This window comes from Ailuropoda melanoleuca, chromosome 1 (genome assembly GCF_002007445.2).
Source record: "Ailuropoda melanoleuca isolate Jingjing chromosome 1, ASM200744v2, whole genome shotgun sequence".
Taxonomy (NCBI): Eukaryota; Metazoa; Chordata; class Mammalia; order Carnivora; family Ursidae; genus Ailuropoda; species Ailuropoda melanoleuca.
The window spans coordinates 131,817,761-131,832,281 of NC_048218.1; the positions used below are offsets into that span (position 1 = coordinate 131,817,761).

Genomic DNA, 14,521 nt, shown 5'->3' on the forward strand with positions numbered 1-14,521 from the left:
TGTCATCCATTTCTAGACTGCAGGCATGGAAGGTTCTTAGGGTAGCTCTTTTGAACCAACTTAATTTTATTGCAGTGACTCTTCCTCTTTCTTACGGAGCAACAACAACAAAATTACCGGTCTCTTCCCACATGATAACCCTTCAAATCTGGGTAGGAAATGTGATAAGCATTTTGGAATTGAACATATGTGAGCTCGCAGTTATTTCTGACTTTGGGTATCACGATCAAATTTAATCAGAGAGTCAGTTTTCTCTTTTATAAAATGGGGCTATTAATATCTACCTCTTAGGGCCCGGGCAGGTTAAATTAGAGATAGGAAATACCCAGGACGTACTTTAACTTACGGCGAGTCCTCAACATTTTCTCCTAATTGAAGCATGCTCTGTCTCTTTTCGAAGAGACTTCAAGTTGAATATGTTCTGTTCCTTTAATCCTTTCATGTGGAACATGGTATTTAGACCCCTTTCCACTCGGAACTGGGCTCCGTGTGAAAGCCAGTGTCTGCAATACTGGTACTGAAAATTGGGCCGTAGATATCAGGAGGTTATCAACAGCACTGATATTCTGATGCAGTAGGATAGGAATGTAACCTAGGCTGCCCTTGCTCTTGGTACTTGTTTTTAAATAGAACACTTAATTCGGACCATGATTCATTCATTCATTTCTTTCTTTCTTTCTTTCTTTCTTTCTTTCTTTCTTTCTTTCTTTCTTTTTTCTTTTTCTTTTTCTTTCTTTTTCTTTTCTTTCTTTCTTTCTTTTCTTTCTCTCTCTCTTTCTTTCTTTCTTTCTTCTTCTTCTTTCCTTTCTTTCCTTTCTTTTTCTTTCTTTCTTTCTTTCTTTCTTTCTTTCTTTCTTTCTTTCTTCCTTCCTTCCTTCCTTCCTTCTCCTTCCTTCCTTCCTTCCTTCTTCCTTCCTTCCTTCTTTCTTTTCTTTTCTTTTTCTTTTCTTTTCTTTTCTTTTCTTTTCTTTTCTTTTCTTTTTTCTGTAGCTTTATCATTTTCTTTACCTATATTGAGTTTGGAGTATTTAAAATTTTTATGCTTTTATTCCACACTGCCTCTTAGCAAACAGATTCTTCCACATACATACTATGCATGTATCATATTTTTTAAACCTCAGGTGAAGATCTCTGTTAAATTCCATTTTTATTTGGACCAGTCATTTTTGGTAGTTGAAGTTAGTTAGAATTTTGACTGTCAGTATATGTTGCCAAACTCTGAATCTTATTTGAGTGTGAAATGCTGCCTATCCACCTTCACCCAAATCCCTGATAAGAGCATTGAATAGGAAAGGGTGAGGGGCAGGAAACTGCGTCACTGCCCTTGTTCACTATTCGTAGTCAACAGTGCTAGCGGTGTAGTAAACAGGGCTAACAGTGGTTAAGGATGACATCCACTGAAGGGATGTTAATGGATTTGCCTTTAGAGCTTGTTTGATAAGAGTTTTTATCAGGAATAGATGAAAGAAATTTATTGTTTGTTTTGGGTTCAGGTTCTAACAAAACTGTAATTTTTCTCCTTTAATGCGATAATGTAGTGAATGATATTGTTCTAATACTATTTTAACCATGTATTCTTGGGATAACTCCCTCCATCCCCATTTTTTTTTTTTTTTTTACATTTTATCCATTGTTAGAATCAGCTTGCTAATACTGGCTTTGGTCTTTGTTTTTATGTTTCTGAGGAGGGAAATTGACCTGTCACTGTCTGTTAAATTTTGTTTTCAAGGTTATCAAATAACACATTAAGAAGTATTTCTTTCTTTATGTAATTTTTAAATGATTTGTTCATGAGGTATTTGGTAGGATTTACTTGTAAAGTCAGACTGAATTTGTAGATAAATTTGTATATTTCTTTTGCCAGATAATAAACAGTATCTCAGTGTACACTTATTTTTCCCAGATATTTAATTCTAATAATCTGGGAATTGCAGTTGTTTGAGAAAAGAGTACATTGGAAACCTATTTTATTTTATAAATTGAAGTATAATTAACATACAATGTTATATTAGCTTGAGGTGTACAACCTATTGATTCAACAATTCTGTACATTATTCAATGGTATATATTGAGTATATAATAAATGCTCACCAAAATAGGTGTAATCACCATCTGTCACCATACAATGTTATTACAGTAGTATTGACTATATTCCCTATATTCCCTATGCTGTACTTTTCATCTCTGTGACTTATTTATTTTGTAACTGGAAGTTTGTAATCCTCTTCATAGTTTTGCCGATCCTCCCAACCCACTGCTTCTCTGGCAACAACCGTTTCTCTGTATTTAAGAGTCTGTTTGGTTTTTGTTCATTTGTTTTGTTTTTTAGATTCCACATAGTGAAATCATATGGTATGCATCTTTCTCTGACTTGTTTCACTTAGCATGATACCTCTAGGCCCATTCATTTTGCAGGCGGCAAGATTTCACTCTTTTTTATGGTCAAGTAAGAGTCCATTGTATTTATCGCATCTTCTTGGTGCATTTATCAATTGATAGACAACTTGGGTGGCTTTTATCTATTGCCTATTGTAAATAATGTTGCAATAAATAGACGGGTGCATATGTCTTTTCCAATTAGTGTTTTCATTTTCTTTGGGTAAATATCCAGCAGTGAAATTACTGGATCATACAACATTTCTATTTTTAATTTTTTGAGGAAACTCCAAGCTGTCTTCCATAGTGGCTGCACCAATTTCCATTCTCACCAATAGTGCGTAGGGTTCCCTTCTTCACATCCTTGCCAACACTGGTTATTTCTTGTCTTTTTTGATACTAGCATTTCTGACTGGTGCGTGGTGATAGGTCACCATGGTTTTGGTTTGCCTTTCCCTACATCCCATGGTCTTGATTTGCATCACTAATGATGATTAGTGATGTTGAGCATCTTTTAATGTGTCTGTTGGCCATCTGTAGGTCTTGGGAAAAACGTCTATTCAGGTTCTCTGTCCATTTTTTAATTGGATGATGATGATGAATCGGTATTAAGTTTTATAAGGTCTTTATATATTTTGGATATTAACCCCTTATCAGAAATAACATCTGCAAATATCTTCTCTCATTCACTAGGTTGCCTTTTTTTGTTGATGGTTTCCTTTGCTGTGCAAATGTGTGTGTGTGTGTGTGTGTGTGTATGTTTTTTATTTTGTTGTAGTCCCCGTTGCTTATTTTTGCTTTTGTTTTCCTTACCTGAGGAGACATTTCCATAAATAAATTGCCAAGAGCAATATCCAAGAGATTATTGCCTATGTTTTTTCCAGGAATTTTATGGTTTCAGGTCTCCCATTTAGTCTTTAATCCATTTTGAGTTTATTTTTGTATATGGTGTAATAAGAAAGTGGTCTAGTTTCATTCTTTCGTATGTAACTCTCTACTTTCCCCAGCACCATTTATTGAAAAAGCTGTCTTTTCCCCATTGTATATTCTTACCTCCTTAGTCATAGATTAATTGATCATGTAGGTGTGCATTTATTTCTTGGCTCTCTATCCTGTTCCATTGATCTATTTGTCTATTTTGTGCCAGTACCATACTATTTTGAATACTAAAGCTCAATAGTATATGATGAAATCTGTGATTGTGATACCTGCAGCTTTGTTCTTTCTCAAAATAGCTTTCATTATTCAGGGTCTGTGATTTCATATAACTTTTAGGATAATTTATTCTAGTTCTCTGAAAAATACTACTGGTATTCTGCTAGAAATTGTATTGAATCTATAGATTGCTTTGGGTAGTATAGTCATTTTAATGGCATTAATTCTTTCAATGCATGAGCATGGTATGGCTTTCCATAGGTTTGTGCTGTCTTCAGTTTCTTTCCTCAATATCATATAGTTTTCAGAGTACAGGTCTTTTACTGCCTTGGTGAAACTTATTCCTAGGTATTTTATTCTTTTGGGGGCAGTTATAAATGGGGCTTCTTTTTTTTAAATCTCTCTGCTACTTGATTGTTAGTGTATAGAAATGAAACTGATTATGCATATTTATTTTTTATCCTGCAAATTTACTGAATTCATTTACCAATTCTAGTAATATTTTTGGTGGAATCTTTGGATGTTTCTACATATCGTAACATGTCATCTGCAAATAGTGAGTTTTACTTCTTCCTTATCAATTTAATTTCTTTTTCTTGTCTGATTGCTGTGCCCAGAACTTCCAGTACTGTGTTGAATAAAAGTTGTAAAGTGGATATCTTCATCTTGTTCTTGATCTTAGAGGAAAAGTTTTTTGTTATTCACCATTGAGTATGTTTCGTGTAGACCCACTTTGTTAAAAGTTCTTATAGTGAATGGATATTACATTTTGTCAAAAGCTTTTTCAGGTGATCATACATTTTTTATCCTTTCCCTTATTAATGTTATATATCACAATGATTTTGTGAATATTGAACCACCTTTGCCTCCCTGGAATAAATTCCACTTGATTGTGTTGAATGATTCTTTTAATGTATCATTGAATTCAATTTAGTATTTTTTGAGGATTTTTATAGGTATGGTTCATCAGAGATAATGGCCTGTAGTTCTTTTTTTTTTTTCTTTCTTTGTTTCTTTCTTTTTTTTTTTTGTGGTGTCTTTGTCTGGTTTTGGTATTACAGTATGCTGGTCTCATAGAAGGCATTTGGAAGTTTTCCCTCCTCTTCTATTTTTTGGACTAGCTTGAGAAGAATAGGTATTCAGTCAGCGTTTGGTAGAATTTACTTTTGAAGGCATCAGGTCCCAGACTTTTGTTTGTTTTTTTAATCCATTTGGTCACCCATATCTTTTGACTGGAGCATTTAGTCCATTTACAATTTAAGTAATTATTGGTAGGTATGCACTTATTGCCATTTTGTTAATTGTTTTCTGGTTGTTTTTGTAGTTCTCTGTTCCTTTCTTCTCTTGCCCTCTTCCCTTGTGATTTGATGGCTTTCTTTAAATGTTATGTTTGAATTCCTTTTTCTTTATTTTTTGTGTTTCTGTTACAGGTTTTTGATTTATGATTACCTTTAGGTTCATATATAAGATCTCACATGTAGAGCAGCCTGTATTAAGCTAATAGTCATTAAGTTCAAACGCATTCTAAAAACACAAAATTTTCCCTCCCCCATTGATGTTTTATGTATATAAAGTTATACTGTATATCTTTTCAGTTAAGCCAACTGATTTTTAAAGTAGTCGGAATTAAAACCCACAGATTGTAAAACCTCTCAAATTTAAGCCCCACCGGTTTTCAAAGCCAGACCTTATGGAAACTTGTCCTCCCAGTGTGCGTCCCCAGTTCCTGGGGCTGCCTGGGGTGGAATTTAATCTGCTGGCTTTGCTGCACTTGTGGTGCAAACCTCCTGTTTGTGGTTAGTCTCACTGGGGGTTTGGTTCACAACTGCGTCTCCACCCCCTCCTGCTCTTTTCAATGTGGACTCCTCTCAGCAATTAACTGTGAAAGGTCTGTTCAGCCAGGCTTCAGGTCATTCATTGTCAGCGTTAGTTGCATGTATGTAGCCATTATCTCTGTGTGTCCAAGGAACGAGGCAAGCTGAGCGTCCTCCTACTACTCTACCATCTTCCCTCCACTCCCCTAAAAACCTATATTTTATACCCTTTACCAATTATTAATATTTTGTCACGTTTCCTTCCTTTCATATGTAGTAATATATGTATTTACATATATATATATAAAATATGCTTTGTTTTGCTGAACCTTTGAAAACAACACTTTACCCATAAATACTTCAAAATGCATAAGAATAAGGTCTTTTTTTCTATAAAAATCGCAATACTAGTTTCATGCTTGAGAAAATTTATATGACTCCAAAATGTGATCTAATATATATTCTATATTCGAGTTTATCTAATTGTTCCAAAAAAATGTTTTTCATACCTTTTATATTTCTTGGATCCAATATCTAGTCAAGGTTTATATATTCCCTCTGGTTATTATTCTCTTTAAATTTGTTTAACTTAGAGTATTTCCATTTTCATATTGTTTTTATTTCGTTTTCATTACATTAGCATTTTTGTAAAGTCTAAGGTAACTTTTTATATAATGTCCAGTATTCCATATTTATCTGGTTAGATTCGACATAAATATTTTAGCATAAACATGATATAAATAATACTGTGTTTTTTTTTGTATATCACATCAGTACGCTTATGGTGTCAAATATATTTCTATACTATTAGTATCTCTGAGTACCTATTTCTGTGATAGGCATCACAAATCCGTAAAATACCTTATCAGGCAAACCAAGCATATTTGTCAGAAATATTGGGGCTACGTACTATCTTTTCTAATGAGATTTTATTTAAACAGTCTTCCAGATTTTATACTTCTTTTAAAAATATATTTAAAAGATTATATGAGCCATTTTGGATTTTAAGAAGTATTTTAAAAATATGTCATCTTATCTTATTACTATACATTTCAGGCTGAAAAAGGAAGAAACTAGAATACAGAATTATGTGGTTTTCCCCCAAAGAAGCCCATTTTCATTAGAAACATAGATGATAGATAGATTTGTCTAAGTGTTCATCAATTGTGGAACAGGCATCTATGCATCTTTTTTTTAAATAATTTTCAAAAAAAAGGCCTTGGTTAATTACATGGTTATTTTATAGACATTGGATAATTGGACAAAGAAAAACAGAGGATTGAGTATATCAAATCTCTAGTGCTTACTGGAGTTGTCCCTCTTAATTTCCAGACCCATATACTCATCTATTTAATAGATATCTCCACTTGGTTGTGCTATAAATATCACCCATTTGAATGTCCTAAATCATTTCTCCTTTCATATTTTCCCCAACCTAAACTTTGTCTTGCCTTTCGCATACCGATGAATAAAATAATCACCGTATTCAATTCCACCTTTAATCATTCCTCTCACTTAAAACCCATATCAGTCAGCTACCAAGTTCTGTTGACCTTGTCTCTGGATGTCCCTCAAATCTTACTTCCAACCTTGTAATTTCTACCTTGCTTTACAATCTTATCAAGTATTTGCATAGTAGTGACAGTTTCCTGGTTGGCCCACCTACCTCAACCATTCTTATAAAATCTTTGTCTCATAGTATAGCCAGGATGATTTTTGACACCCCCCCCCAAAAAAAATCCAAATATTATCATTCTCACATTCTGAAAACCTATCAACTTCTTCCAACTGAATTAAGCTCTTTATGGGAAGACATACAGCTTTTTTCGAGCTCTGTTTCCACATACCAAATGTATGTGTATATTGTAGACACTATGAACAGCTTACAGAAATATTTCAGGTTCCGATTCTGTCATTCTTCCATACATACATCATACATGCATGCATTCCGTGCTAAGCCATGGGAATTCAATGAAGAACAAAGCCTGACATGTTTGTTTCCATACACCTTAGAATGCAGATAAAAATTTAGAACTGACAGGATAAAAACAAAAGGCTTTGTTTTCTTGTAAACAAATTTGTAATCTTAGAAACTGAATTATCTTCTTAATTTCTTATTTAAGATTCTTATCTGTATAATGAAAATAATATTTATTTCATAGGGATGTTTTCGTAGATTGAAAACAATAGCAAGCAGTGGAGAAATGAGATCCATTTTATCAGAGATAGAGATAAAACTCAACTTTGCCACAAGGTTGCCCTTGGGCAGTGGGCAGAGAATGATCACAAAGGAGTTAAAGAAGATTGAAATACAGAGTTAATATAATGGGGACCCTCATAAAATACAAAGCTTAAGGATAAATAGGCAGCAAGATAAACCTGAAAAATAATTTTGAGGTCTCCTAAGGTGCAATCAATTCACTAATAAATAACAGGAATTTTACAAATATGGATCAAGACGTGGGCAAAAGGAAGGATATTAGTGTCATTCTTCAAGAAGAGATTAAGTTCTGGTGTGAGGTCCCCAAGAGACAGGACAGATTGCAAAACACAGGATCCAAGGACAAATCTTGATTGGTGAAGCCACTTAAGAACAGGGAGAAGCAGCAAGTTTCAATAAAGGGAGCAGTGAGGGGGTATAAAACACTAGAGGCTATTGCAGTGTTACAGGATGAAGAAGGACGAGAGAGGCAAAGTTACTGAGGTCTGTGAATTGGGGCTTATCAGGGCTCTATGAGAGAGAATGTTTTAGTAGAGAGGAAGATACACAGGTAGATTGCAATTAACCTAAGAGAATGTGGAGGATAAGAAAACAAGTGGTGAGCAAACACAGTGAGAAGTATTTGAATACAAAACATGTTTAAAAAAAGATACCTATGTAAGGTAAATTCAAGGAGATTATGAAGTCAAAGAATGGTTTTTAGGCTAATAGAGAGGAATATCTCTATGTGCCAAGAGGAAGGAGCCAGTAGAGAAGAATTCTGAAAATTCATTTAATAAACTTCTATTGGTTTAAAAAAAAAGGAAAAAAATAATTCATTAAGCAAAATGCTTAAGATATGGAAGAGGATAAAATTTATAACACAGCAGCGGAAATTAGCTTTAAACTGAAAATGGAATATTTCAGTGAGATTTGGAGATGATGATTGATCACTATCTGGTACATGGTGTTCATCTTGGGCGAGGCAGAAGGGAGGAGTTCTAGATGAAAGTGATATTGGGAATACAGAAACAGCTGCCCTTTGGATGATTTAGTAGAAAACTAGGACCGAGTAAAATAATTATTGGCCCAGTTAAAGTTAAAAGCAGAAATTTGTCAGCCAGGAAACAGAAAATGATACCATTTCATTCTATAACACCTGGAAATGAAGGAAATTGGAGTATGCCTGGGGGTCAGGGTTAGATCATTCCTAAGGGCTGAAAAGATGTTGAATAGCATCATTTTGGTGGATTTTGCTTGGCTCTAGTGTATTAGAACAATGGTGAGTGGAGAATTTTGAGGAGTTAGCTTGGGTTGAGGTTATGAATCTCAAGGCAGCAGATTAAAGGGACATGGTATTTCAGAATTGTCAGAGGAATACAGTGAAAATAGCTGATTGCAATTGGAGGGGTCAGGAAGGTATATGAAATCGAAGAATTAACTCAGAAAGTTTCGAAAAGAACGAGAGAGTATAAAATGCTGGTTGGAGACTGAAACTTTCAGGTACCTTAAAAAAGGAACAATTCTAAGTCGCACATTCATTTTATTTGGATATAAAATACTGAGGCGGGAGTGAGGGCTGTGACACCTGCTTTAAAGCATCAGGATAGGCGTTTTTCCACATCTTGATGGGTCTCCTCAGTTTCACTTGAATCAATCCTTCCGTAGGTTCAAGTCTACACTGGCGTATTTACACATCAGTACTTGGAGAAAACTTAGATAAGCAGATGGATTCTGAGTTTGAGTCTAAAATCTTAACTGGAGGTATATTTTATGTGAAATCTGTCAGATCATTATGCTCTCAAATGTTCACTACCCTCCTACCTCTCTAATGGTTTGGAGGGTTTGGAGGGGTAAATAACTTCGTTGGCTGCTCATGGTGTTTATATAAAGGTAGACAGTATCGCTTGCTCTTGAATCAATAGTTCTGAGTTTCCATGAAAAAATGTGAATACAAAAAAGTTCTGTGATACTACTAGAGAGATTCTGTTAAATTAGAGTTAACAAGAGTCTTTTCCAGAGTATTTAATCTCATTAGCAAATACCGTCATTTTGCTAAATATGGAATGTCTTAATAGACAGTTTGCATCTTTTCTGTGAGAGACTTGAGTCTGTGTATGAGGTGTGCTGCTTATTTAAGATAGATTAACTTAAAACAACCAACCAAATATATGCAAAACATTTGTCTAAGTGCTTTTTGCCTGTTGGAAAAGGGGACATTACAGAGCTATTTGATACTGCCATCTGCCATTCTTGGTAAATAAATACAACATTATAAATATTTAGCTTTGCTTTTGGAACTTTCAAATTGTTATGGTGCAAATAGTTCCTTGCATTTTGGAGAAAATTTGAAACTCACCAAGTAGACTTTTTCCACCTGTTTTCTCTTTACTGAAAAGCAATTTTAAACTTTTGCATTAAATACATTTGTGTATTCACAAGATTGGATATCTTTAGTAACATAAAATTATTTTATAATATTTTAAAAGTACGCTATTAGAGCAAGGGAGGGATGGCTTTAATTTGAATACATAAAACAAAAAATTGAAAGCATTATTTAGGAATATGTCCTACATGTTGTTCACTTATCACTAGTGATCAGAAAGAAATTCATTGGTTAATCCTAAAATAATTATTCCAGGGGATCTCTTTGTTTGATCACATCCATGGTCAGGCATTAACTCTTGGTGTAATGGAAATTCAGAATAGAATTTCTTACACTTGATGAAATTATAATCTAGCCAATGACTCAGGAACACCTCCAGTCTCCCGCATACTTTCCCACTCATATTTAGAGATACTTTTAAAAAATAAAAGTAAAGACCTACTTAAGAAAAAAAAAAGAATAAAAATAAGAACTTCAATTTGACCTGAGTTTCTGTCCTCTTTTCTCTTAGGTATGCATAACAGGAAAACAAAGGGAAGAAAAATTTATACATTTAATGACATTCAATTTATTTCAGTTTTTGCAAAAAGAAGTCACATTTGTCTGGATTTTTACAGTTTATAAAATACTTTGACACGTACCATTTCTCTGAGGTTATGTGGCTAGCCCGAGGTAACTCAGAGATGTGAAAAAAGCATAACATAATGAAAGCATTAAATCAATTTTTAAAAAAATCTCAGATGACTTAAAAACACATTGTACTCTACTTGTTTTGAATTATATTCTCTCCACTCTGTCAGGTTGATAAATCTATTTAGTCAATTCTGTGCAGATTTTAACAATTATTTTGTAATAAGCTTTTATTTTTTTGATTTTTTTAAAGATTATTTATTTATTTATTTGATAGAGATAGACAGCCAGTGAGAGAGCTAACACAAGCAGGGAGAGTGGGAGAGGAAGAAGCAGGCTCCCAGCAGAGGAGCCCGATGTGGGACTCGATCCTGGAACACCGGGATCACGCCCTGAGCCGAAGGCAGATGCCTAACGACTGCGCTACCCAGGCGTCCCTGTAATAAGCTTTTAGACAGTGTCAGAATTATTATAATTCTCTCACTGTCATACTGGAAAAATGATACACTTTCCGAAATATCCATTTGTTGAATAAGTGGGACCATTTGAAAAATTTGAAAATGTTGATTACCTAAGAAAATAAAAGCATATTTAAAGTAGATATTTTGTATCTTTGGATGTTCAAGTTCACATTTCTAAGAGTCAGATAATTGCAGTAATATTTGAAAACAAGAAAGCTCAAATGGCACCATTAAAAAATGATGTGACATTTATAGTATAGCACACAGAAAAATAAAGAATAGGGGGTTTAGATCTAAAAGAAAATTAATGAAGGGCAGTCCTGGATAGTGCTGGAAATCACTGGCTAAAAGCTAATTATAATATCATAACTGAAAATTGTAGAATGAATGTGACAGTATTTCAAATAGGGAGAGAAAACAAGCTAATTTTTCCTTACACTTGCCATTAAGTGCTGAATCTACAAAAGTATAAAAGAAATTAAAGTATAAAGAAGCAGAGACATAGAAAGAATGGAAACGATCCACACTGATTCTGCAATTAAATGACAGGCATTTCTTCTGAAGAGAAAGTTTAATCAAACATTTATAAATTAAGTCTTTAAAAAATAACTAACTTAGAAATTCTCCAAATAGAACATGTTATTCCTTAGAATTTGTTCTTATTAAAATGTACTCGTTCTGGGGCATCTTTACAGGGTTTTTTTTTTTTTTTTTAAGCACATGACATTGTTCTGATAGCAATTTTCAAATGTGCCAGGAATGTCTGAGTCATCGCCAGTGTTTCCCAGAAGCCTGCTTTTTGCTGACGAAAAAGATGTGGTCTCTCTTCTGTAATGTTACTACATGTCTGAAAGGCATAATAAAGAGGGAACCTGTCTGCAAGGTGACCCTTATTTGTAAAACAGCAGTTAGCTAGTTGTTTAACTTCAGCGAAGTCTTGTGTCCCATAAGAATACCAAATGGGATATCTACTTTACAGCACATGTTAAATTTGGTAAGTTATGTTATGAGTTTAAGCACCTAGAATTTATTAGACAAGAGGATCCGCATAAAGCATGAGTTCTCTCAATAATATTTTTCCATTTGGAACTTTTCAAAAATTGAGTTAGAATGAAGATCTGATCACTAGCCAAGGCCTAACTGGTCAGTCCCACGTGACATACACGCATTGATAAACATAAAAACTGTTGTTTAGACTGCTCTCGTGAATAGGAATCATTGTTTCAATGATGGGAGAGGTTAAATAGATTTCATTCGTGAGGGGATTTGAGGGTAGGAGAATGGGAAAGTTTAGGTTAGCTCCACTGACCGCTTGATGTCTTCATGAGGCCACATTGCATATAAAAAATTACCGTTTGGAGAATGAGTTCAAGTAAAAAATGAGGATTGAAACAGAGTTTTTACAAGACTTTGTTGTTTTGAACTTGAAAATTGAACAATCTTACGTAGAACTCAGAGTCCAGATGGGAAAGCTTAGACAAATATTTGGAATACACTGGAAGAGGAAGACTTGAGAATTTGATTCACTTTTGTAAATAAGTTCAGTGCATGTAATGTCAGAACCAGATAAATCCAAGCATATTGTATGGTAACTTTGGAACTGAATTTGTGGAACCGTGACTGTCTAGGAAAAGTAAAAGATAAAATAGTGCTACTGATGATTCTTTTTATATTTCTGGTACTTTAAGTTACCCTCTCTTCTTGATATAACCCAACCACTTTAATCTAAAAGTAACTGGTGTATTGAGAATAGGTCTAGTCTTTTGAAATGTTATTCAAACATAGGGATTTTAAAATATATTTTACCATTACTCTTATACGACTGTTTCTTAGTACAAGAGGGACACTGAGTGCATTTGTAGGAGTGCTTGGCTTTCCTCTCATCTTTTATTTGCTTTTTCTATGTCCACATTGCTTTTACTCTTGATCAAAGCCTCACAGAATGCTCTGAAGTATGAGGGAAAATATATTCAGTGCTTTCATAAGAGCTGGCCCCAATGTCTTTCTGAGTTACGCACCCCTAGCTGGTTACTTGCTAGTGCTGTGGGCGGGTGGGAGCCACAGAACTTGGGTAGAAAAGGGAGAGAGCATTTTCTTCTATCTGAGGAGTAGGTGCTGGGAGTCCCACAGTTGGTTTCTGAGACGCTCCTGCTACGGGGAGCAAACTAGACACAGGAAAGGGGGCTCTTAAAAAATTGAGGGTATTTCATGTGAACAATACACAATTCTGAAATAAAGTGAAGTCCTTTTGTGTGTAACTAAGCAGGAGGAACCCACAACCGATTGAAGTTCTTGTTTTGATCTCTTTATATAGGTCTTGATTTTTATTTCAGAAACAATATTTATCTTGCTGTGACCACTACATGTTCGATTTTTTTAATGTTTAGAAAAATGTGCAGCATATAGATTTTCCTTCAATTCCTTAAACATTTGCTGAATTTAGAGTTGTGGTAAAACATTGTGCTGAGTTTTGAAAGGATAAGAAGATGGAAGGTGCATAATTCCTGACCTGAATCAATATATAAATATCCTAAAAGACCTTAAATGGAATATTTTACAAGTGTACAAACAGTATCACAGGCAATACTCAGAAAGCTGGAACAATGTTACTAATATAAAGTAACTTATCATTCATTACTCTTTAAATAACTTGAGACTAATTGGTTTTCACAGCACAAGTAATTAAATAACATATTAAATTTGGTATCAAACAACTCAACATATTTCTGTTCAAACAAAATAATGTAACACTTTATAACTTGTAATTAAAGGATTGTTTTTGGTATTAAATAACTGATATTCAGAAAATGATTAGGGTGGGATAAAATAATAAATGGATATGAGTTTTCTTTTAATAATAGTAAATTGTAGTATTGTCAAAGAGGAATCATCTCATAAATATTTGTCTCTCTGCTTAAGCAAAAAAAAAAGTTAAATACTAAACAAGAAAAGTAAACATTTATAGAGGACACATAAATTCTTAAGTTTCCAAGCACATATTCATAATAAATCCCCCGTAAGATAATATCCCTGAAATTAAAATTTGGGAAAAGGAAATATATCATAATTGAAAAAAAATGGGGGTTTTGAAAGCAAAAGGGGAAAAAAAATATTACCTAATAACAGCAACTTTACAGTTCTTGCATCTCGCTCGGCGTCTTCCTGAAGCTTTCTCTCCAGTTCTCTTGATCTTTTGGCTGACTCCTTGCTCTCTGAACTAATTCTGCTCCCCATCTTGTGGTGTTAGATACTTAGTTTATTTGCCCAAACTTTTTCAGACGTCGAGCACAGCTCTGGCTTGGATGTCTGGCGCAGAAGCAGTGCTCTGCTGAGCTTCCTCACAGCCCATCCCTCACTCTCTTGAGATTCTGCTTTGACTAAGGGGATGCTTTCTGAGCTGTCACCTGATCAAAGGGTAAAACCACACAACCCCATGGTTGTATGGCTGGAAGCAAAAGAGGCAGTTAATTATGCTTTCAAATTAAATGACCACTTATGG

The 14,521-nt window shown here is 34.3% G+C and overlaps 1 protein-coding gene across 1 annotated transcript in view; it reads right to left on the minus strand.

The window, feature by feature from the left end:
- The window catches only part of GNAT3 (G protein subunit alpha transducin 3), a 51,842-nt gene extending 37,586 nt beyond the window's left edge, over nt 1–14,256 (minus strand). The window contains exon 1 of the mRNA XM_002918261.4: nt 14,139–14,256. Within this exon, the coding sequence (XP_002918307.1) occupies nt 14,139–14,256 (118 nt within the window). The remainder of the gene's footprint in view (nt 1–14,138) is intronic.
- Between the last annotated feature and the right edge of the window lie 265 nt (nt 14,257–14,521).